This window comes from Microcaecilia unicolor, chromosome 10, assembly GCF_901765095.1.
Source record: "Microcaecilia unicolor chromosome 10, aMicUni1.1, whole genome shotgun sequence".
Classification (NCBI taxonomy): Eukaryota; Metazoa; Chordata; class Amphibia; order Gymnophiona; family Siphonopidae; genus Microcaecilia; species Microcaecilia unicolor.
In genome coordinates this window covers 18,954,068-18,978,719 of record NC_044040.1, presented here as the reverse complement: position 1 = coordinate 18,978,719, position 24,652 = coordinate 18,954,068, and the positions used below count along the sequence as shown (strand labels likewise).

The 24,652-nt window shown below is 42.0% G+C and overlaps 1 protein-coding gene across 1 annotated transcript in view; it reads left to right on the top strand.

Annotated features, from left to right (window-relative positions):
* Positions 1–24,652, top strand: part of IMPDH1 (inosine monophosphate dehydrogenase 1) — a 143,125-nt gene that overhangs the window by 35,155 nt on the left and 83,318 nt on the right. The window contains exons 2-3 of the mRNA XM_030215972.1: positions 557–655; positions 12,042–12,090. Coding sequence (XP_030071832.1) covers positions 557–655; positions 12,042–12,090 — 148 coding nt within the window. The remainder of the gene's footprint in view (positions 1–556; positions 656–12,041; positions 12,091–24,652) is intronic.

The following is a 24,652-nucleotide window of genomic DNA, read 5'->3' as shown; positions in this document are numbered from 1 at the left end:
TTTTTCCTGCAAAAAAAAAAAAAAATAATAATTTTGTTTTGTAAGTAGCCTCGGTGGTTTCCTTCGACTCACATGTTCCTTGTAGCAGCTATCTACCTTAAGGGAGTATGGGCGACGGGGCGCACCACGTTCCCCGGAAGGGTCCTTGCGAAAAACAACGTGCGCGTTGAGAATGATCGCCCCATTCTCTTTTGCATCTATCGTACTGTATTGTAATCCTCCCATGAGTAGCTTTGGTTTCTTCTAGTTGAATTTGTGCGCGAATCGTTAAAAAAAATTTTTTTTTTTGTTAAAAGCAAATACAGCAGAATCGTGCATATTTTCTTTTCTCCTCTTAACCCCCGGGTTTTGCATTTTATGGGGCTTTATTTGCTTTCACGCTTTTCGTGCAGTTGTTTCCTTGTGTTGCTTTCCGGGATCGAGACGACGTGTGTCAGCCAGCCACGCTGCTTTTCTTCTCGCTTATCCTTTCGGCAGCATCTCTCTCATCATCCGCGGGCTTTGTTTTCGGTTGCAGGATTTTTAAAGCTCCTGTTGATCTTCAATCTCTTTGCAGCATGGCCGACTACCTAATCAGCGGAGGCACTGGCTATGTCCCAGAGGATGGTCTCACCGCCCAACAGCTGTTTGCCATCGCAGATGGGCTCACCTACAAGTGAGTATTTGTGCACACACTGTACGTGCTGCATGTCTCGGGGGATTGGGGAAGTAGGGACCTCGCGGGGTTTCGCATATTTTAATAGTTGTTATTGGGGTGGCAACTGAAAACAGCCAACAGTGCTAACGTAGCTGTCTATAATTAATTATTGCATGTCTCCGAGAAAGCAAGAATCTGGAGGCGATTTGCAAGCTGAAAGACTGTGGAAGGAGGAACCAGTCATTGCAAACGATTTTAGCGCTGATCATTTTAAAACTTTGTGTTGAAGCTTTTGAGTTGAACTTTTAAACTGTTTTGATTTGGTTTATTTGTGTACTTCTGTGTTTACTTAGTGCTTTTTTCATTAGGTGGCCATAGCATGTGCATCCTTTTTGGATGCCCACTTTGTTACTGAGTGTTCTTCCATCTCCCATTTAGAGTTTTGAAAAAACAAATCAACATCTCTGCCTTTATTTATTTATTGCATTTGTATCCCACATTTTCCCACCTCTTTGCAGGCTCAATGTGGCTTACAATACATCATGAATGGTGGAAATTTATAAGAAAATAGACATTTAGTATTACAGAAGGATCTTGGGTAATATGATAATGATAAAGCATGATAGTAATATAACAAGCAGATATTGTAAGACAGTTCTGAATATATTTGGTGTAGTTCATATGTGTTGATCTTTGTGGTATGGCTTATTAAAGAGATGGGTCTTCAGTAGTTTGTGAAAGTTAGTTAGTTCGTAGGTCATTTTTAAGTTGTGCGGCAATGCGTTCCATAGTTGTGTACTCAAGTAGGAAAAGGTTGACGCGTGTGTTTGTATTTTAGACCTTTGTAGTTAATGTTTGTTGATGTGGTACTTTGGTTATAGCACAGATGCTTTTGTATTAGTAAACACTTTGGAATTGAGGAGCATAAGAATAACCATATTTGGTCTGACCAATAATCTGTCCAAGCCAGTATTCTTTTATACATATTCTAACTAGCCTTTGAGCCCGTAAAAACGGGCTATTATAGGAAGGGGGGGTTGAAAGGCCCACCCCTGCTGCCGAGTTCGCTGCCCCTCCCCCTCCAAATTTGCGTGCCCCCCCCCCCCCCCACTAGCCGTCACCACCCACCTTCCACCCGGCCAGGCCCTCGCTCCGCTATTGAAACAGCGAGGGTCCGGGAACGCAGCACTGAGCTCTGCTGAGCTGCCGACGTCGGCCAGGCCTTAGTTCTTCTTCTCTGCCTGTCCCGTCCTCGTGTGATGTAACGTCGTCGAGGGCGGGACAGAGGCAGAGAAGAAGAAGGAAGGGTGATGTCGGCAGCTCAGCAGAGCTCAGTGCTGTGTTCCCGGACCCTCGCTGTTTCAATAGTGGAGCGAGGGCCTGATCGCCCGGGTAGAAGGTGGGTGGCGGCGGCGACTCGGGTGGGGGGAGCGTTAGACGGCGGTGTCCCTCCCTCAGAAATGCGCAGTACAGACCCTCTGTGTTCCGCCCCCCCCGTCATCACATATTGACGCGGGGGCGGGGCAGAGAAGGTCTCTACTGCGCATTTGCGAGTGAGTACGGTCACTCGCCGTTTATATGTTTGATTAGAATAGTTTTCTTTGTATACTATTGTGCATCCTGATATATAGCACAGGTCATTGTATGAATGATTTCACAAGCCAGGAGAGCCAAAGATGGACAATCCATTCTTATGGAATGAGATGTGAGAGTTTCAGTAATCGCTATAGGGGATACGTTGGGGTTAGAAGTGCTCCCTCATTCACTTTCTATGGCCAGGCAAAAGCTGAGGATATTGTGGAAGCAGTGTTTACAGCTCCCTGCCTCAGGAGAGGGGGCCTAACTACCACTTTTAGTGCTTATAATGGCAGATAAAGATCAGTATGACCTTATTTGCCTAGCAGTGATTTGTCTTATTTGGGTATATGTGCAGGAAAAGTCCCTTATGGACCCTAATGAGCACTCTTTTTACATCATCTCATGTAAGTTTTTTAAAAAACTGTACCACTGCCCTTTTTGGACTGTAACTCCTGCTCCTTGTAGATTACTCCATAGCTTTCTCGCAAATTGATGGGGTTATACCACTACTGTTCTGAGTTGCACCTGCTACTTCCTGTTGGTTACCAGTTTAATCCAGGATTTACGTTTAAGATGCTTTGTTTGGTGTTTAAGGCTTTTTAACTGGAAGCACCAGTGCATTTTTAAGGGACAAATTATCCAAGCAATAGTACTTTTGATTGCTGCGATGTTGTTTATTACAGCTTCCGTTGCTCCAAGTTGTGAAATTAATTTCCACAAGAAACAGAATGTTTTGTTACATTGGTCCTTTCTTATGGAACTCTTTACCTGCAGAAGTGAGCAGTTTAGCAAGATACCTTGTGTTTCATAAGATTCTCAAAACATGGGTTTTTGAGAGTCTTTGCTGGATCATGGACATATTGTCAGTTTCTAACATGATTACTGATTATTTACTTTGATTTTGGTTAAGCGGTTGTTTGTTTTTTACTGGTTAGAACATTCATTGTACTTGTTCCTGTTTTATTGTAAATCACTTTAAAACTTAACTATTAAATGGCATATTATGTAATCAAATCTTAGGCCTATTAAACAACGTAGCTCGGAGCTTCCCAAACTGAGGGTCACAAAAACCACACATTTGGGGTCATGACCTAGGTGGGCTTTCAAAAGGTGCATCCTTATTCTGCAACTGGGGGGTGGAGGTGGAGGGGAGATCATATAATTTTATTTGGCCAAGATCATGGGAGTCACAGCCACAGAAAGATTGGGGAGAACTTGTGTAACTAGAACTAGTATTTAGTGCAGATTTACCTAATTGCCTCATTTTCATCCTCCTTCCTGTAATTTGTCAAACTGTAAGAGGATTTTTTTCTCCACACTTTTTTTTTTTTTCCAAAAAGTCTCTGTTTGGCTCCATCACTACCTCATATTGACTAATACAAGGGCATATGTATGTCTTGTTTTGGAGGAAGCTGCAGTTCATGTCCTAGCCCAGCAAGCATCTAGTCTTCTGTCTCTCTTCATTGATAAGTGGTGAGTGGGTTTGGGGTAAGTTTCTTGTGGGTTGGATGCTGAAGGGTTGGGGGATAAGTGAGGGAGTATGAGAAGACTAGTATTGCTTGGGTTTCTTACAGGTACTTGTGACCTGGATTATCCACTGTTGGAAACAGGATACTGGGTTAGATGGACCATTGGTCTGACCCAGTATGGCTATTATGTTCTTTTCTTATGTGCTTAACTACTATATAGTATTCTCAGTATATTTGAGCCACTGCACCTAATGTGACTCCTGAAGTCTGCCTTCTTGGTACCCTTTGTAAAGCAATTACATGGTCTTTACTTCATTGTCTTTTACTACATACTAATTCTTCGAGTAATATTTAAAGAGGTAGTGCCTTTTGATCAAGCTATGCTGGTTCATTGGGCGCGACATGTAATGAGGATTCTCCATAGATGGCAAGATAAATCAGATGCACAAAACCTCCCGCTTTCCTGGAGAATTGACTTAGTCTTGTTTTAATAGACTGAGAGAACTCATAAGGTGATTGTTACACAGGAACCCGCATGCACGATCCAAAAAATCTGGAGAGAGTTGGTCTGCCAACACCATTGGTTCTCCATGGATGGCTGGATTAATCAGACATTACCCACTGGTGTGTTAGATTTACCTTACTGTCTGGAGAACCACCCTTATAGGCAGGGCCGGTCTTAACAGACCAATTTAGTGGGGCCCCATTCTGGCCCCGCCCCATAGCCCTGCTGCTCCCTATCTCCGCCCCATTGACAAGATTATTACATTTTTAGAAAACCTTTTATTTATGAAATTTCAAATAAAGACAAATGAAGTAAAACTTGTACAGAAAAACTGATTGAAATAAGCACAATGCTATCATAAGAAACCTAATATTAAGCTACTAGTAAAAAAGGCCCGTTTCTGCCGCTGATGAAACGGGCCCTAGCTGGCACCGGACTCCCTTCCCCTCCCCTTACGCTTGTCTCCCTGGTGGTCTAGAGGTACCTGTTCTGTCGGGGCAGGAAAGAAAGAGCCCCCTCTTTCCTGCCCGTAGCGGTGCTGCTAGCTTCCTTGCTGCATCGTGTGGGAGTCCGGCTCTCGGCGTTTCAAAATGGCCGCCGATAGTTGAAGTCTCGCGAGGCAGCTTCAACTCTCGGCGGCCATTTTGATTCGCCGAGAGCCGGACTCAGACACGATGCAGCCGGGCAGCTAGCAGCAGCGCTCCGGGCAGGAAAGCGGGGGTTCCTTCGTTCCTGCCCGAGCGAACAGGTACCGCTAGACTACCAGGGATAGTGGCGTAAGGGGATGGGAGGTGACGGGGGAGGGAAGGTGATGAGGGGAGGAGTGTGGTACCCGGGGCGGGCCGGTACCTTGAAAGGGGCCGGGCTGATGGGCATGTCGTCGTTTGCGACTGGGATTTGTTGGAAGGGAACTGCTCCCCGTGCGTTGACTTGCCTTGTTTTCGTGTTCAGCCCTCGACGTCATGACGTGTGACGCGAGGGCGGGGCATGCAGACATGGTGAGTGTTGTGGCTTCACCACCATGAACTTACGAATCGGTGTGTGAGTGGCTGCAGTGACGTCAGTGTCCTCAGAACGTTGAGGGTGCGTTTTATTATAGTAGATGAAACCCCCCCCAGAAACTATTCAGTTCAAGGCCAAGTGGAGTTCCAATTCTCATAACAGGAGAGAGACTCAGGGGGTCTTTTACTAAAGGTTAGCTCAAATTACTTGCAGCAGGTCCTATTTTATTCCTATGGGCCCTGCTGCAGATAACTTGAGCTAGTAAAAGACCCCATCAGACTTTAATTATTATAATGTGTATACTGTGTTCTTCCATTCTCCCCCTCCCCCCCCAAGTTAGTACACTAGATTGTAGTAGTACTTTTCTGTCTTAGTTCTTCTAATCACAATCAACTGAATGATCTTGATGCTCCCAAGTGCCACAAGCTCAGGCTGGAACTTTCTGGTTTAGGTGAGGAAGGAAGTTATATCAGGGGGTGGGCGGGCCGCGTGGCAGACAGTGCTTGCCATCGTGCCATCAATTATCATCGGCAGCAGAGAAGAATTTGAATATGTGCAACAGCGCAGGCAGCCGCAGCATTCTGTAGTGCAGACACACGTACCAGTGGCACCACCACAGTGGTCGGCACTCGGCGGAAGTGGGGCGTAGGGGGGTCATGAGGTGTCAGGTCAGTGGTGGTGTGGTGCGCAGCAGTGTGGCCAAACCTGGCTGGGTTTGCGTAGAACTGCGCCGGCAGAACTTCATGTGCCGCATGCGCAGCACAGTCAAGAGACAGAAATTGTGTGGTGCTGGCGCCGTGGCGAGAGAGGCCTGGGGACGGACGCACAACATCAGCGATCGCAAATGCATGTGACGCAACCGGCCGTGTGCCGCTGGGCCCCTGTGAGCGCGAGGCCCTGTGCGGTTGCACCGGTTGCCCCTGCCTAAGACCTGCCCTGCTTATAGGCAACTGCTTTCTCCAATACTCCTATATTTCTGTTGCATTGATATTCATTTTTTTTAAATGTTTTTATTAACTTTTCTGTAACTTTACATAAGATCATTTTAAGCAACACAATATTCTAGTCATCAGCCCATTATACAACTTCAAGTTTCCCCATTCCCTCCCCCTCCCCCCTCAGAGCATCTCAGGTATATATCAAACTCTTCGTGTACTGTAAGTCCCCCAGTGATCAGATCACAAGTTTAGTCCTCGCCATTCCAAATATGGTGTCTGTTGCATTGATATTCTTAACATGGAACTACTCCACCCCTTTTTCTGCCAACTTGATCTAATGTCGGTATCTCCCTTTTTATTACCATTGGACTCTGTTGTAGCCACTGTTTACCAAGTCTTTCCAAGAAGTCAATAAATCTGAATGCATTTCACTGCTCAGTTTAATTACTCTACAGCACACGTGTTGCTGTAAGGATCCGTGGTATCCATGACATTTCCCTTGAAACATTAAACTGGTGCTCACCTTTGTATGCTTCACATCCACTGCTGTGTTGACTAGAAGCAGTGCAGTAGAAAAACTCTTCCCTCTAACCCCAATACCACACACCTGATGACTACTTTTCTGTTGCTTTTGGAAACCAGTGCATGGAGTCCCAGCCTGTGTTTTAATCTCATACCCAATGAAACTACAATAAACTTTTCCTCATCCCTCCCTTAGGTACTTCTCACTTACACTGCCCCTGTTTTTGTGCAGTTGTCCTTTTATAAGGTGCATTAAACCCCATAATAGTCCAGAATTAGTAATGCAAGCAGTGGCTAGCACTTTGGTCAGCCTTGAATAATTCCAGACAGAAGGATTACATTTGGTTGGAGTTTGAAAAATTGTTTCCACAGTTATCCAGGAAACATTCTGACCATAGTGTAGGCGATAATCTGTTCTGTATTTAGACTTAATTCCTGCAAAAAATGTTTTGTTTTATTTTTCTTTTGCAGTGGCCTAGTGGTTTAAAAGCTGCTTCTTCCTCTTTTATTTGTTTCTATCTTGAGCGAGTCAACTTAATATTTCATTATGTTGTTAGATACTCATTTCAGCTGTAGTCTCGCTGTGACAGAGGACTTGTACCCGTGCATAATTTTGTTGTAAAGTCTATTTAGAGTGCTACATAAATGCTTAAATGATCATCTAAGCAAGTTTTTTTTTAATTTATAAGAAGTCTTTATTAAGTGCATAGTCAAGGGGTACATAACAAAATACAAAATGCCACCAAAAAGTCAATACATCTTGCCCATGTAAACAAAACATGAAGCGAATAGTCCCTCCGACCCATACATAATGACGTATGCAAGTTCAACTTTCATCTTTCAGTCTCAATTCCCTTTTTAGTCTTCCTCCTTTCACTAATATACCTGAAGAAAGTTTTGTCACCCCTCCTTACCTTTCTAGCCATTTGTTCTTGCGCTTTCGCCAGACATATCTCTCTCTTGGCTTCTTTCAGTTTCATCCGGTATTCCTCTCCGTGTTCCTCTTTTTGAGTTTTTCTGTATTTCAGGAACGCCAACTCTTTAGCCTTTATTTTCTCATCTACTTGCTTGGAGAACCATATCAGTTTCCTTTTTCTCTTGCTTTTATTTACTGTCCTTACTGCAGCTTTCGGAGGAGTAGCTATACTACAGCATGCCATCAATTCTGTGGTAGTATTTGTTGTTCCACATGTAAATTACAGAGCATATTCAAAAGCATGGATTAATGAGATAAAGCCAACATGGATTTAGTGAAGGGAAATCTTACCTCACCAATCTGTTACATTTCTTTGAAGGGGTGAACAAACGTGGATAAAGGTGAGCCGGTTGATATTGTGTGTCTGGATTTTCAGAAGCTGTTTGACAAAGTACCTCATGAAAGACTCCAAAGGAAATTGTAGAGTCATGGGATAGGAGGTAGTGTCCTATTGTGGATTAAAAACGAATTAAAAGATAAAAAAAACAGAGAGAGTAGGGTTGAATGGTCAGTATTCTCAATGGAGAAGGGATGATAGTGGGGTTCCCCAGGGGTCTGTGTTGGGACCGCTGCTTTTCAACATACTTGTAAATGATCTAGAGATAGGAGTAACTAGTGAGGTAATTAAACTTACTGACGATACAAAGTTATTCAAAGTTGTTAAATCGCAAAAGGATTGTGAAAAATTACAAGAGTACCTTGGGAGATTGTGCATCTGAATGGCAGATGACATTTAAAGTGATGCATGTGGGAAAGAGGAACACGAATTATAGCTACATAATGCAAGGCTCCACATTAGGAGTCACTGACCAGGAAAGGGATCTAGGCGTCATCGTTGATAGGTTGAAACCCACTGCTCAATGTGCTGCGGGGGCTAAGAAAGCAAATAGAATGTTAGGTATTAGGAAAGGAATGGAAAACAAAAATGAGGACATTATAATGCCTCTGTATCGCCCCATGGTGCGACTGCATCTTGAATACTGTGGTTACCGCATCTCAAAAAAGATATAGTGGAATCAGAAAAGGTACAGAGAAGGATGACAAAAATGATAAAGGGGATGGAACGACTTCCCTTTGAAGAAAGCCTAAAGCGGCTAGGGCTCAGCTTGGAGAAGACGGCTGAGAGGAGATATACTAGAGGTCTATAAAATGAGTGGAGTGGAACGAGTAGACGTGAATCACTTGTTTATTCTTTCCAAAAATACTAGGACTAGGGGGCACGCAATGAAGCTACGAAGTAGTAAATTTTAAAATGAGTCAAAGAGAAAATATTTCTTCACTCAATGTGTAATTAAACGTTGGGATTTGTTGCCAGAGAATGTAATAAAAGCAGTTAGCTTAGAGGGGTTTAAAAAAGGTTTGGATAGCTTCCTAAAGGAAAAGTTCATAGACTATTATTAAAATGGACTTGGGGAAAATCCACTGCTTTATTTCTAGGATAAGCAGCATAAAATGTATTGTACTGTTTTGGGATCTTGCCAGGTACTTGAGACCTGGATTGGCCACTGTTGGAAACAGGATGCCAATAGCCACTTGAATTTTCAAGGTTTTCCCTCCTCCAAGAAAGTTTGACAATCCCACTTATGTCAGTGGTAGTTTGTTACTAATTTTATAAGAAAACTGTCAATTTAATATTCATTGATAAATTAAACCTTTTATTTTTTGTTAATCTTTTAAGTTTGATCAATATAACAGTACTAGCAGTGGGAGCAGTACATTCTTTCCAAATGAATTTGGAAAGAAATAAAAGTGGTCAAATGTCTATGTCCAGCTGTCTGGGAGCACAATAAATCTCTGAACATTTAGTAGCATGGGTTGAAACTTGGCCTGGTGGGGAGGGGGGAGACAGTTAAGACGCGTTGAGTTAAAAAATGTGCTGTTTTGCACCAGGGATTCCAGAGAAGTAAGCCCTCAAAAATGGCCTAGTGTTCTACTGTGGGAGAAGAAATTCCAGTTTCTGCACTCTAAGGAGTGAAACACAGTTTTTAGGGAATTCCTCCTTTTTTTTTTTTTTTAATGGAAATTCACCTTAACAGTATATAATTCAAATTATCAGCTATAAACAGATCCTCATTATGCCACAATATAGAGAACAATGCCTCCTAACTCCTCCTCCAATTCCCCTTCTGGAATTCTTCCTGTTAAAACTGCATTACCCCTGTGAGAAGAAAAATTGAAAACCTGGAAAATGCTCAAAGATCAAAAAAATCTGAGATTTTTTAATTTCCCTAGGGTAGTTACTACTACTACTCCTAGAGAAATGATAAATAGATATTTGAAAGAAATTCTGGGTTTTACAGATGACATTTTACCTCCAATGACTCAAGTATGTTATTTACCTAATAAGAATTTTGATGAACCTGAACAACAAATGGATCAATCACTGGACGTTTCCGCAATTTTAGAAACACCAACAGCAGATTTAACAACTTCTGCAACTTTACTAGTTACTTTGGCTTTAGCCATGGATAAAACTTTAATTATGAAAAAATTCTTTAAAAGTAGAGAGAGAGATTTCCTAGGAGATTTCCCGCGGCGGGTCGCGGAGGGCCGCCCGGTTGGGCGGTGGAGCCGCCCACCTGGCAACACTGCCCCTCACCCTCCCCACTGACAGTTTGAACTTCGTGGGTGTGGCTTGGATCTCTTTCAGGGAGAGAAAACTAACAACTTATAGCAGCAGCTTCAGAGAGCATTTTCCATCTCACAGATAGGCTGCAGAGAATACCTTCTCCTGCTTTAGACTTACCCCTCTACCCACCCACCCCTAGAGTGACATGTCTTATATAACCTCCCTATCAACCCACTCATTACTTTACCTCACCCATTTCTATTCTTCTATCACCTTCTCCCACTACTCCAACCAGAGTTACACCTAATCACACTGACCACCCTTCAACATCTTCTGTCCTTCTGTGACTGTTCTCTTGTGCTTGACTGCTTAAATATTAAATGCTTTACTTTTTGTCTATTTAGATTGTAAGCTCTTTGAGCAGGGACTGTCTTTCTTCTGTGTTTGTACAGCGCTGCGTACACTTTGTAGCGCTCTAGAAATGTTAAATAGTAGTAGTAGTAGTAGTTCCTAGCCCATTATAAACCATAAAGCTGTATGTCTCTGTTGATCACCCTCCCCTCACCTATCCACACCCATCCTGTTAGAATATCAATGATATGCTTTGATGTCCCCATGCATACCTCCGACCCTCCCACCCTGTCAGACTGTCATAGTAATGCTTGAATGTTTTCACTTATATACACTGTCAGCTAGCACATTTGCTTATTTCCGATCTGAGGAAGAAGGGCAACCTTCGAAAGCTAATCAAGAAATGTATTAAGTTATGTCCAATAAAAAAGGTATCATCTTATTTTCTTTTCCATGTTTTATTTTGTTTGATTTCTATTGATAACCTTAAGAGTGGACTAACACGGCTACCACACTCCTCTACTTGTAAATGCATAATTTGTCATCGGTTAAATGTGTTTTTTATGAATCTGTTCAATTATCTGAATTCATAGCCGCCAGAAGTTCTATGAGGCAAAGCTCTTAAATGGAAAAGGACACTGTCAAATAGATCGGCTCTTTTTTCCTTTATTTAATTTAGTCATAATCCCTCTTAGTAGTAAATCTTGGATCAGAAGTTGTGGACTTGAGTGTACTTAGTCCTAAAGTTAATTTTGGAATGAGTATTTCTTTGTAAAATTGACGAAGGTATCTTTTCTGTTTCAAATGTAGCATTTGTTTAAAATTTTTTGAAACTAATAAATATAATTTAAAAAAAAAAAAAACTGCATTACCCCTGTTCTCTACTCTTCCTCAAATCAACTTCACCTACTCTTACTCATAACTACTGCCCTCTTTGCCTCCCCCCCCCCCAACAAATTCCTCCTACAGTTACATCCTCTCATGCCAACTATACTCCCTCAGTGTTCCCAAAACTTATCACCCACTTACCCCATGACCCAAAATGAACTCTCAAATCCACATGAACAACCCTTCCTCAGAGGAATTGGAAAGAATTCCATTAACCATGTTTCCATGTCTTCTCCCATTGTGTATTGGTGAAGTATTGGAGAGAGTAGGATTCAGTGGAAACTTGAGTTAGGGTACACGGCTTTGTTATGCTTCAGTAAGTAACATACATTCCCCTCATGCTTTGCAGGGACCATTGTGATCCTAATAGCCACATAAAGTTGCCAAAGTTTTCACCTTATGCCTGTACAATTAGTGTGTCAGTGAGAGGCATAAGTATTCAACATAGGCACAGTTCGGGACTCATGGATTGTGCACCTGTTTTAAATGTCTGTGTGTGTATATATATAATATACAAACACGCATCTGCTTAGTGAGTATACTTGAACGCTTACCACAGTAGGGAGCATGTGGCATGTTGAATTAATTTTTCTTTGTCTTTCACAGTGACTTTTTGATTCTCCCTGGCTTTATTGACTTTACGGCTGATGAAGTGGTGAGTTTTAAAATTTATACTTTCTGGCATTCTTTTTTCCCTTTTCTTCAAAAATCTGTCAGTACATGTGTTGAGAGGGGAGTATTTAAGGAACTATAAAAACTAAAATAATCCTTTTTTTTTTTTTTTCATCTTGTCCTTCATGGAGAAGTAACCTAGTAGTTAAAACAGCAATCTTAGAACCACTACTACTACTGCTTATCATTTTTATAGTGCTGCTAGACGTAGGCAGCGCTGTACACTGAACATGTAAGAGACAGTCCTTGCTTGACGGAGCTTACAATCTAATCAAGACAGAAAAATGGGACAAATAAGGCATAAAAGAATTACTTAAGGTGAGAATGATAAAACAGACATAGGTACTGAACAAGTGAATAGGAGTTAAGAGAAGCAGCCTCAAAAGGTGAGCTTTTAGCCTAGATTTGAAGACAGCTAGAGCTTGACGTACCGATTCAGGATGTCTGTGGGTATATGGTGCAGCAAGATAAAAGGAACGTAATCTGGATTTAGCAGTGGAGAAGAAGGTATAGATAAGAGATATTTACGTGATGAATGGAGTTCCTGGGAAGGAGTATAGGGAGAGATAAGAGTGGAGAGGTTCCGAGGAGCTTCAGAGTGAATGCACTTGTAAGTCAATAAGAGGAGTTTGAATTGTAAGGGAGCTAGTGAAGTGACTTGAGGAGAGAGCTAATATGAGCATAGCAACAGTGACTGAATATAAGTCGTGCAGCAGAATTTTGAACAGATTTAAGGGGAGAGAGATGTCTTAGCGGGAGACCTGTGAAAAGCAAGTTGAGAGGTAAGTGTGGATAAGGGTTTTGGTACTGCGCTCAGAAAGGAAAGGGTGAATTTTGATGGTGTTATAGAGAGAGAAATGTTTGGTAACATGTACATCGCCAATCATTGCTATTGCTACACGTTACCAAAGTTTGCTGATTTATTTTTTTTCCCCCTTGACTGCAATGCCATGTTTTCCTCATGTTTTTAAGGTCACACAAAACAAGACACTTGTAACATGCTGTGACCCCTGAAGAAGGCTTATCGCCGAAACATGGACCATGTTGGGTCCAGTTGACGTATGTGACGTTTTGAGGAAAATAAACTCTTTAAGATTTCTGATCTCTGTTTAGTCATTTGGAACTTTCCTTCACCTTTTTAGTTGTTTGTTTTGACTTCTGTGGAAGGACTTTCCTGCCTTTCCTCTTTTGATGGAGAAAAAAAGACAGATTTTTAGCAATGAAATCCAGGGTTCAAATTGGAATTAACATTTTGACCTTGGGCAAGCCGCTTCACCCTCCGTTGCTTAAAATGGTTAAGTCCATGTGGACAGCAAAATAACTTTTGTGTACCTGTTAGTCACTTCCCTTGACCTTGGTTTTGGAAAGTTGAGTGAGTAATTTCTTGTCCCCATCTAAAAGGGTTGTGTTGCATGTTCTTCATAATCTCACATCTTCCTTGTCCAGACAAATGGGAACAGTCATATCCATTGACTAGCAGATGGAGACAGAAAAAGAAGGTAATTCTTGTGATTTCCCCCTTCAAGGGCAGTGTGCAGCAATAGAATGCTCAGTATTTTTCTGTCTACAAAGGGATGGTGGATGGTCTGTGCAGCTTTTCCTGGGTGTTTTTCTACCATTTCCTGACCAGGTTGAGGAACTAGAAGCAAAGGGTTCTGGTTGGAAGATAAAATGCTCCGATTTCTGTTGTTGCAGTGCTGGAGCCAATTCTTCCAGTGACATAACCATGTAAGGATGATTGCAGCCTGGAACTTGTTGGTATTTCTCTACCTTCAGCAGATGATGCATGCTGGACTGGTGCAACAGAACTTCTTTGGGACTCTCGGGGGCACAGTCCATGGCCTGTGTCCTTCAGAATCTCTTGGCCAGTGTCAGTTGTTGAAGGGTTTGGCCCACGGACTATACCCTAATAACCGCTGAATCTGTATCCTCTTTTTTTTTTTTTTTTTTTAACTTCAACCACAGAAAAGAATTGGGATAAGGGAGCAAGGAACTCAGTACTACTACTGAGTGACACTCCCGCCTCCAGTAAACCTCAGAATAATGTGCCATTTCATAATCTTCACAAGAAAGAGCAAAGGAGTGAGGGCCTCATCACCCTAGTTGAGCTCAAAGGTGTAGTTCCAGCCTGTGCCCATGGCTTCACTTAGTGTGGCCTGCTGGTAGAGATCCCTGCCAGACCTCAGCCAGCAGGGCTGAGTCTATTCTACTGTGTGGGATACTTGCAGGATTCTTAAATGTTCTGCAGAACAGGGGGAATCTCCCTGTTATCCTGGGCTCTTGCTAAAGTTGTGAGAGGTGGGGGGGACAAGAGGACATGCATATATGCACATAAGTAAGGGGAAGAGAGGGCATACGTAAATGCCACCAAATAAATGCTCGTCATTACTGACTGGATATGCACACTCATCAAAGATGTGGCATTCGGGGTCAGAGTTTTGGAGAAAGGGCTTCGAGATTCCCACCCTTTCTCTTTCTACAGTGTCCCTCTATACTGGCACAGAGCCCACCCTCTTCATCTTGGTCTGCTGTATAAAATATTCTGTCTTCTGGGGGTAATTATGCTTCCCTCACACGTGCCGATTTGAGATGCGAAGAGTTTGTTGCATTGGAACATTCCTGAAAGAAAAAAGGCAAGATAGAACAAGTAAAACTAGAAGCTTGAGGTTCCTAGGTCAGAGGTTATCTAGGCTGCGATGGCATTAACCAGTGCTAGGCAGCGCAGCGATCCTAGGCCTTTGTGGCTATGTTTGCTGGAGAGTCTCGAGAGGGGTGTTAGCTTGGTGTGTTTTCATTTCTTCCATATTCGGGGTATCTGGCTATTTGTAGACTGATTTTATTGGGACTGCACAGCCCATTTATAGGTTTACTTGAAACTCAGTGGTTCTCAGTCTCCATCTGCTGGTAGGAATGAGTAAACACATTTGTGTTCAAATTATCAGGTAAAACTTGATTTTTTTTTTTGTTACATTTGTACCCCGCGCTTTCCCATTCATGGCAGGCTCGATGCAACTTACATGGGGCAATGAAGGGTTAAGGGACTTGCCCAGAGTCACAAGGAGCTGCCTGTGCCTGAAGTGGGAATCGAACTCAGTTCCTCAGTTCCCCAGGACCAAAGTCCACCACCCTAACCACTAGGCCACTCCTCCACTGTTCCTTATTTTCTAAAAACTGTTGTGCATTACCTTATCACATCTCCCTGTTCTAGAAATAATACTGAAAAATATTTATAACATCTTTATTGGTAAGTTCCCGTTACACAAGCATTGTTATGGGAATCGGGATATTTATAGCTCTTGGGATGTAAGTTGCAGATAAGAGTACCAGATGTGAGCTGCTTCTTCTGCACTGGAGCTGTTACAGGTCAGAGATGGAGCAGACAGTTGCTGTCTATTTGATAGAATAGAGTTCAAGGGTAAAGGGATTAACTAGGAGGAATTTTTGGTTAGAGAAAAAGTTCCCTAACACGAAAGTGAAAACCTGGGAACTGGGCATTTATATCAACAACAGGTATAAATAGGTTAAAAATATTTGAATCCCGTTTAAGCTTTCTGGCTTCAAAATTTGGTAAGGAGATCTGGGCCATGATTAGGACTTTTAACTCCTATGTAGATTTTTGATGAAAAAAATGTCTCTGTAATTCTGTTTGAAGATCCAAGATGAATGCTTACTTTGAACTACGTTCTGATTGCTAGTATATTGGAGTTGACCAGTATCTTGTAAAGTGAGCCGCTCTGAACTGCAAGGCCTGAGTAGGTTATAAACTGTTTATTATTTCTAATTTTAGGTTTTAGCTGATAAAAACTCCAATGCAAAAAAAAAAAAAAAAAAGTAAAATTTGCCAACTCCAGACTTCGCGCCTTCTGTCTCGCTGCACCCTACGCCTGGAATAAACTTCCTGAGCCCCTACGTCTTGCCCCATCCTTGGCCACCTTTAAATCTAGACTGAAAGCCCACCTCTTTAACATTGCTTTTGACTCGTAACCACTTGTAACCACTCGCCCCCACCTACCCTCCTCTCCTTCCTGTACACATTAATTGATTTGATTTGCTTACTTTATTTTTTGTCTATTAGATTGTAAGCTCTTTGAGCAGGGACTGTCTTTCTTCTATGTTTGTGCAGCGCTGCGTACGCCTTGTAGCGCTATAGAAATGCTAAATAGTAGTAGTAAGTACCAGAAATAAACCATTTCCCCTAGTACTGCCCTTCCCCTGGCTTGTCTTGTATCTTCCATTCAATTTTTACACCTTTTTAATGACATGCACTTGTGTTATTTCACCGGAAAAGTTCTCCAGTATTATTACCTGTGTCATGAAAACACTACTGTCTTTTGTCCTGTCCACCCAATTAGCTGGAAAATAGAACATGTAAATTCTCAGTTTATAAACAAAACCACAGGGCCAGAGAACTGCATAGTGCAGCACTTAAAACACTAACCGCTTATCTGGGCAGACTGGATGGACTAAGCAGGTCTTTATTTGCCATCGTTTACTATAGTACATAACATACTGTTCCCCTTACTCAGGGAACATTAGGGTTCCCATGAGATTTCACATGGTTATATCCTGCATCAGATAATTTGTATGAGACATCACCCAGTATTTTATACTGGGATGGGTTTGATACCTGCTCCAACCACTCTAGTTCTTGAAAGAAATTAATGGCTAGTACTTCTGTGTTCAGTTCTGTTAATTTTTGTGGCATGCTAGTTAGAAACAAACAAACAGATGGTGTAATACGTTTCCTATATTAGCACTAGCCTTTATTTTCACCAGTGGTGTAGCCACCCACTTTGGGCTCAAACCCACCCAGTAGCAGCACATCTATGTAGTGGCTGGCAGGGATCCCCAAGCCCCACCAGCCAAAACCTCCCAACAGCTGTCCCTCCTGCATACCTTGAAACAGCAGATCTTCGTCCGCAGCGAGCAGTGACTGATACTGCTTGCACCAACCCCACAACCTTCCCTTTGTTGTATTCTCACCTATACGGAAACAGGAAGTTGCTTCAAAGGGAAGGGTGTGGGTCCAACATGAGCAGTGTGTATCAGTTGCTGCTAGTAAAAGTCTTCTATTTAAAAGGTATGTGGGGGGAAACAGCCAAGGCAGTGCTTAGAGGGGAGATCATAGCCTATGTTAGTTTTAAGCAGAAAATGAGGAGACAAGAAATTTTGGGATTAGAAAGGAGAGTGGCTAAATTGCGACGTCAGTATAGTGTGGGACATACTCAGAGTCTCCGAGTGCAACTGCTAGAGGCCCAGCAGAACCTTAACGAATTGTTGCACCGTACAGTTAGAAAATCCCAGGCTTACTATAAATATCAGCTTTACAAATTTGCAAATAAGGGCGGGGGTTTTCTGGCGAAGGTCATGGGCAGAAGATTAGGTTACCAAAAGATATTATCAATTAAGAACAGTCAAGGGTCACTAGTACATAAAGATAAGGAAATCTCGGGAATACTTAAAGATTTCTTTGCACAGTTATATAAACCACAGGAGGATCTGGCCAGGCCTGGTGAGACATACTTGGCTAGCGTGGATTTACCCCAAATGGAGGCTGAGGAGTTAGAGGCGCTGAATGGGAAAATTACACTAGATGAAGTTATGTGGGTGATCAAGCAAAGTCCTCTGGGGAAGGCGCCGGGCCCTGATGGAATGAGGAATGAGTTTTATAAATTATTGCAGGCCGAGATTGGCCCGGTGCTGACTGAGGTGTTTAACTTAGCAGTTCAGAGGGGCTCTTTACCTTTATATACGAACCAGGCTCATATAACAGTAATACTTAAGCCCGGTAAAACAGCTCTTCTCCCGGAGTCATACCGACCAATCTCACTCTTAAACTCAGAAGCCAAGTTTTTGGCCAAATTGTTGGCTAATAGGTTGGCCAGATATCTCCCTTCCCTGATAGAGGAGTCACAAGTAGGATTTGTTCAGGGTAGAAAAATAGCAAAGAATATGAGGAAAATTCTTCTTGCATTGGAAAAAGCACAATGGGAAAGACAGCCAACTATGTTAATTAGTTTTGATGCCGAAAAGGCTTTTGACCGGGTGGATTGGGGATTTCTACTAGAAACACTCAAAGCATATGGGGTGACTGGGTTTTTTATGCAGGCGGTCAAGACATTGTACACTGATCCCAAAGCGAGAGTTCTCGTCAATGGCCTGGCTTCGGATTGGTTCCCCATTGGTCGAGGTACCCGTCAGGGTTGCCCTCTGTCACCTTTACTGTTTGTGTTGACTCTTGATCCGTTAATACGGGAAATAAGCAATAATGTAGACATAAAGGGAGTACAAATAAAAGACCGAGAATTTAAAATAGCAGCTTTTGCAGATGATTTACTAGTATTATTAACAGATCCCAAGCATTCTTTGGGACATCTAATGGAAAGTATAAAGGAATATGGGGATTTTTCTGGATTTCATTTAAACTTGACAAAATCAGAGGCCTTGGCGAGCTCAGACATTAAAAGGGCAGATTGGGGGCAATTCCCTTTGCGGTGGGCGACGGGGTCCTTCCGATATCTAGGTATTGAATTGACCTTGGATCCGGCTCAGATATATAATTTTAATGTCCCAAAGTTGTTGCGAGACACGAGGGTGCAATTAAATAGATGGAGCTCCCTGCCATTAACGCTCTTGGGTCGAATCCACTTATACCGCATGGTGGTGTTCCCAAAATGGCTGTATGTACTGCAAATACTGCCAATAAGGCTCTGGGAAAAAGACCTTCGGGTACACCAGAGACAGGTGGCGCGATTCTGCTGGGCTGGTAGGAAGCCAAAACTTCGATGGGAATATCTCAGTGGGGCACAGGCGCAAGGAGGTCTGGGGATCCCCAATATGCGTATATACAATCAAGCATGTCTTTTAAGACACCTGGGAGATTGGCTTGTGGGTACGAACAATTACACAGATGTACAATTAGAGAGATTGCATTTCAGTCCCTGGCATTTAAATTACTTAATACACGCAAAATTTAGAAATCTCCCGCAACAAGTAAAACATAGCATACTCTTGCAGCCCTTGAGATATTTGTGGAAGGAGATAACGAAACTCTGGAAACACAGTGCAGAGTGCAGCGTGTTGTTGCCAATCACGGGCAATGCAGAGTTTGCACCTGGGAGAGAAAGTAAATTCTTTCGAGATCTGGGAAAGCAGGGGGTTATACTATTGGAAAATTTTTTGCAAGCGGATGGGACCGTTATGGTTTACCAAGAGTTTGAGAGACAATATGGAGGGGGGATGTTGGCGAAATTAGCCTACTTTCAACTCTCACACTACATACATGAGCTTCCCACCGCAAGCCTCCTACCAGGCTTTGAGAGGGAAATTAGGGAGTTTCTGGCCGGGGACGCAATGGGACAGATCTCAGTGTCTAGATTTCACAAGGTGCTGGAGGGGAAACAACCACAAAGAGATGTTAAGATGGTTGTGGAAAGATGGAGCCGGGAGGTGAAAGACCAAATAACAGAGGGGAAGATATTAGCGGCACTTCAAGGCGGGATAAGGGTGGTACATAGCGCCGAGTTACAGGAATGCCACTTCCGCATCATACATAGGGCATATTTTTCAGTAAAACAGGCATGGTATGCGGGAGTGGTGGAAACACATAAGTGCCCCAAATGTGCAGAAGTAAATGCATCACTTAGCCACGGTTTGTGGCAGTGTAGAGAGATACGGAGGTTTTGGACAGCTCTCTCTAAGTTTATGGGCTGGCTTATGGGGTATCGGGTGGACCTATCTTTTGAAAAAGTGATACTGAGCTCCATGGCGACATGGCACAAAGGAACGTTGGAAGAAAAGATGTTCCTCAGTAAACTTTGTATTTTGGGGGAAAAATGTATTTTAAATTGTTGGACAATGGACAAAGGTCCTTCATATTGGTATTGGAGGAATAGGGTACATGAGCTCATGCTATGGGAAATGCAAGACGCCCGTAATACTCCCAAGAGGCGCCAACGATTCATGAAGATTTGGGGGGCATACCTACACAAGATATCACCACGAGCACGTAGCCATGTTTTGAACACTTTGGGTTAGTCTATATTCATGACAAGAGCATAATCAGAAACATGAGGCACAATTATAAAGGGGGACGGGGATAAGAGGGAGGGGAGAAGGGAAGTGACACAAATTGGTTGACAGAGGATGCCCACATGTAATAGATGTTTGCTTAACCATGGATTAGTTAAGATACTTTCCTAATTGGAATGTGACAATCATTTTGTAATGTCCATGGGAAGGGCTGAATTACTAGAGGTAATCCTGGAATGGAAAAGAAGAGAAGACGCCATCGAGTCTATAAGAGTAAAAGGCTCGGTGGGAGAGACACAGGGGACGGGAGGGAGGGGGGAGGGGGGGAGAAAAGTTAAAAAATTTGATGATAGATGTTATGGTTGCTGTGTATGATGGAAATAATTTCTTGTTTGGGACATTATGGAGAATGGCCTTGGTTACGATGATAATGATAATATGTGTCATTAACAAACAATGTTGAAACCCAAAATATTGATGATGCAGTTAAGATGTATGTATACAACCGTGACATGTTATTATGCTCACAAAGTGTTTGACTTTATCGCTTATGTTTACAATGTTTATCATCAATAAAAACCGTTGAAACATAAAAGGTATGTGGGGGGGGGGGGTGTTTCAGAGACCATATGGTATGCAGGTGAGAGAGGTAGACACCAAATCACTTGTGGGACAAGGCGGAGTTCTGCCCACCCAAGTTTGGGTGTCTGGATACGCCCCTGATTTTCACCTGTGTTGGTAGATGTAACAGTTGTGTTTAAATGTGCTCTGATTTGAGCTGCAGAAGCTGAGGTTTACGGGTAAGTAGCTGTGCTTTGTCTCTAACTTGCAGGTTATTGACAAACATAATTCATGGAATAACATTAGAGGCAAAAGAACATCTTTCAGAAAATAGATCAAGGATTCAAATGGAGAAAGCAGGGAAGCAGCATAATCACTGGCAAGTTAGATGCAAAGCTTTGGTAAGGAAGGAATTTAAAAAGAAGCTTGCTTTAGTAGTAAAGATTCTTAGTAAAAACTTTTCAGGTACATTAGAAGCAGAAAGCCTGTGAACCAATTGAACCTTTTGTTATCATGGAGAAAATGGGCACTCGGGGAGGACAAGGCCATAGCAAAGAGATAAAATAAATGCTTGGGTTTTTTTTTGCTCTTCACTGAGGAGGATGTAAAGCTATCCCTGCCAGAAATATTTAAAGGTAAGAATATAGAGGAACTGAAACAAATCTCAGTGAACCTTGAAGTTGTAATAAGTTGAATTGATGAACTAAAGAGCAGTAATTCACCTGAACTGGATTGTATACACTCTAGAGTACTGAAAGAACTTGGTTGCAGATCAGCTATTAGTGATCATTTAAATCATCCATAATACTTGAAGATTGGAACATGGCCAATGTAATGGCAGTTTTTAAAAAGGTTTCTAGCAGCGGTTTGGGAAACTACAGACCAGTGAGCCAGTACTGGGCAAAATTGCAACACACAGACAAACATGATTTAAAGCAGATAAATGCAAGAAATGGACACACGTTACTCCTTCTTGCTGTAGTACCTGCTAACAATTTCAGTACGTTACCAGCAATAATTTTACAGAGGAGTAACCTGGAAGCTTTGACTCCTGAGGCAGGCATTTTATCCCGAAACACAGCTCTGTAAAGTCTTGGTTTAACCTGATGTTTGAGTAAAGGTCGACTCTTGTGTTTACCTTTTGGAGTCTCTTCTTGAATTTGTTTTGGAAGGCTGTTTTGACATCCCTACTTTGGTGTTTTGGGACATAATTGAAGCTGGTTGATATCATGTAAATAGATTTTCAGAAGGCATCGGACAAAGTACCCAATGGGTAACCCTTAAGGAAATTAAAAACTCTTGGGATAAGGAAGTAAGTGTCCTACTATGGATTAAGAACTGGTTAGGATAGAAAGCAGAGTAAGGTGCCATGGTCAGTATCTCTGTTGAGAAAAGTAAAAAAAATGGGATTGCCCAGGGAAATGGGAACAGTGAGTGAGCTGATCAAATTTGTGGACTATGAGAATGGCAGATGAAATTGAATGTAGGTAGGTGTAAAGTAATGCACACTGGGGGAAAATGAGCCTCATTATAGCTACTTGAATGTACTTTGAATTATCTGGAGGGAATGAATCGCATATGATGGCAAAAATAAATAGATAGACTATTACAATAGTCCAACAGGACCAGAGACTGTAAAACTACATGAAACTTCTCGGCTTCCAAAATTTGGCACAATCTCTGCAGCAACTGCAGCTGAAGAAAACTTGAAGACACCATGAGCTTGACCTTCCGTGCAGCTCAACTAGTCAACATAGAAACCAAGGCTCCTCACCACACACACTGCCGACAACTCTGCAGATACCCCATAACCTAGAGGAAATGCCACCATATAAATACAGAGCTAGCAGATCAGTTTTCTTGATGTTCAATGCAAGGTTGTTAAACTCGAACCAGCCCCGTACTAGCTAAATATAATGCTTATAGCAGCAACATCAGTCCAATTTTCTAGCAGTTACATAACCAGACTATACTACTACTACTATTAAACATTTCTATAGCTGTACAAATTAACATGAAAAGGCAGTCCCTGCTCAACAGAGCTTACAATCTAAATTGGACAGACGAACAGACAGTTAGGGGTGGGGAAATTGCAGTGGCATAAAGCCAGCCAGCTTATGGTGCCTTTTCACATATAAACAGTTTCCCATCACAAATTAGAAGCCAACTACAAATGTAACCCATTTCCAGTGCTTTCTTTACGGAATCTACATTTGTTACTTTTTCCCAGGTTTTTTTTTTCTATGCTTTTAATTATTTTGGCTGTAATCCACTGTCATGGGCTACAGCTATTACTCATCACACAAAGTCAATATATAAAGAATCAAATAAAAATTTGGTTTCTCTTGAAGTCATGAATATACTTTTTGGTACCTAGGAACATAGTCTGTGGAGTATTGCTGCCCCCAGATGGAGACTGATGAAATGCCTTGAATAAGGTTATGCACTTGGATTGCATGACACCTATACGCAGCATATTTCAGTGTACACAACTGTTGCAAGTTAGAAGCCTAGTTATTGTTGATTTGGGGGAGTGGGGGGGGGGGGGGAGAATAGGGTTTACTGCTAGCTCTATAACTGATTGTCCAGTGTGAGTTGTCACCTATTTGCCAGTGTTTGAGTTCCCTGTTCTGATATGAAACAGCTTTCTTCTCTCAAAGGCTAGTAAAAACAGTCTCAATTGAGAAAAAGCAGAGGATCTTTGTTGTAGGGTTTGTAGTGTTGTGATAAGGATTCAAATGAAAAAGGCGGGAAGCATCCTAATCACTGGAAAGTTAGATGCAAAGCTTTGATAAGGAAGCTTACCGTCAAGGCAAAAACTCGTAGGAAAAACTTTTTCAGGTACATTAGAAGCAGAAAGTGCATGAGGGAGTCAATTGGATCATTAAATCAAGGAATAAAATGGGTACTTGGTGAGGACAAGGTCATTGCAGAGAGACTAAATGACCTTTTGCTTTCTTCTTTACTAAGGAGGATGTAAGGAAGCCACATTGAGCTTGCAAATAGGTGGGAAAATGTGGGATACAAATGTAATAAATAAATACCCATGCCTTAAAGGTGAGAATGTGAAGAAACTGAAACAAATCTCTGTGAACCTGGATAATGTAGTAAGCTAAATTAAGCTAATGAGCAATACATCACCTGGACTGGATTCTATACACTCTAGAGCAGGAGTTCCCAATCCAGTCCTCAGGACACGCCAAACTAGTCTGTTTTCAAGATATCCACAATGAATATGCATACCTTATTGCTTGACTAATATTATCTTGAACACAAGTTCCACTTTAATACATTCAATAATATCAACATTAACCAGTGTTCAAGTTCCCTGTGCTGATATTAAACAGCTTTCTTCTCTCAAAGGCTAGTAAAAACAGTCTCTATTGAGAGAAAGCAGAGGATCTTTGTTGTAGGGTTTGTAGTGTTGTGATAAGGATTCAAATGATATGCATGAGATAAATTGCATGCACTGTCTCCATTGTATGCAGATCTCTCATATACATGTTCATTGTAAGTATTCTGAAAACCTGACTAGCTTGATGTGCCCTGAGGACTAAGTTGAGAATTCTCGCTGTAGAGTACTAAAATAACTTTAAAAAAAAAAGAAGATTTACTAGGCAGGTTGTCCTTCTTATCTGATATCATTGTAATATATGTAATATGAGTGGAGGAGTGGCCTAGTGGTTAGAACCCCGGTCTTGGAATCCAGAGGTGGCTGGTTCAAATCCCACTGCTGCCCCTTGTGATCTTGAGCAAGTCACTTAACCCTCCATTGCCTCAGATATAAACTTAGATTGTGAGCCCTCCTGGGACAGAGAAATATCCAGAGTACCTGAATCTAACTCACCTTGAGCTACTACTGAAAAAGGTGTGAGCAAAATCCAAATAAATAAATCTACACTGCTCTTCATATACTTGGTGAAATAAGAATGAAAAGTTGAAGTGTGACAGGT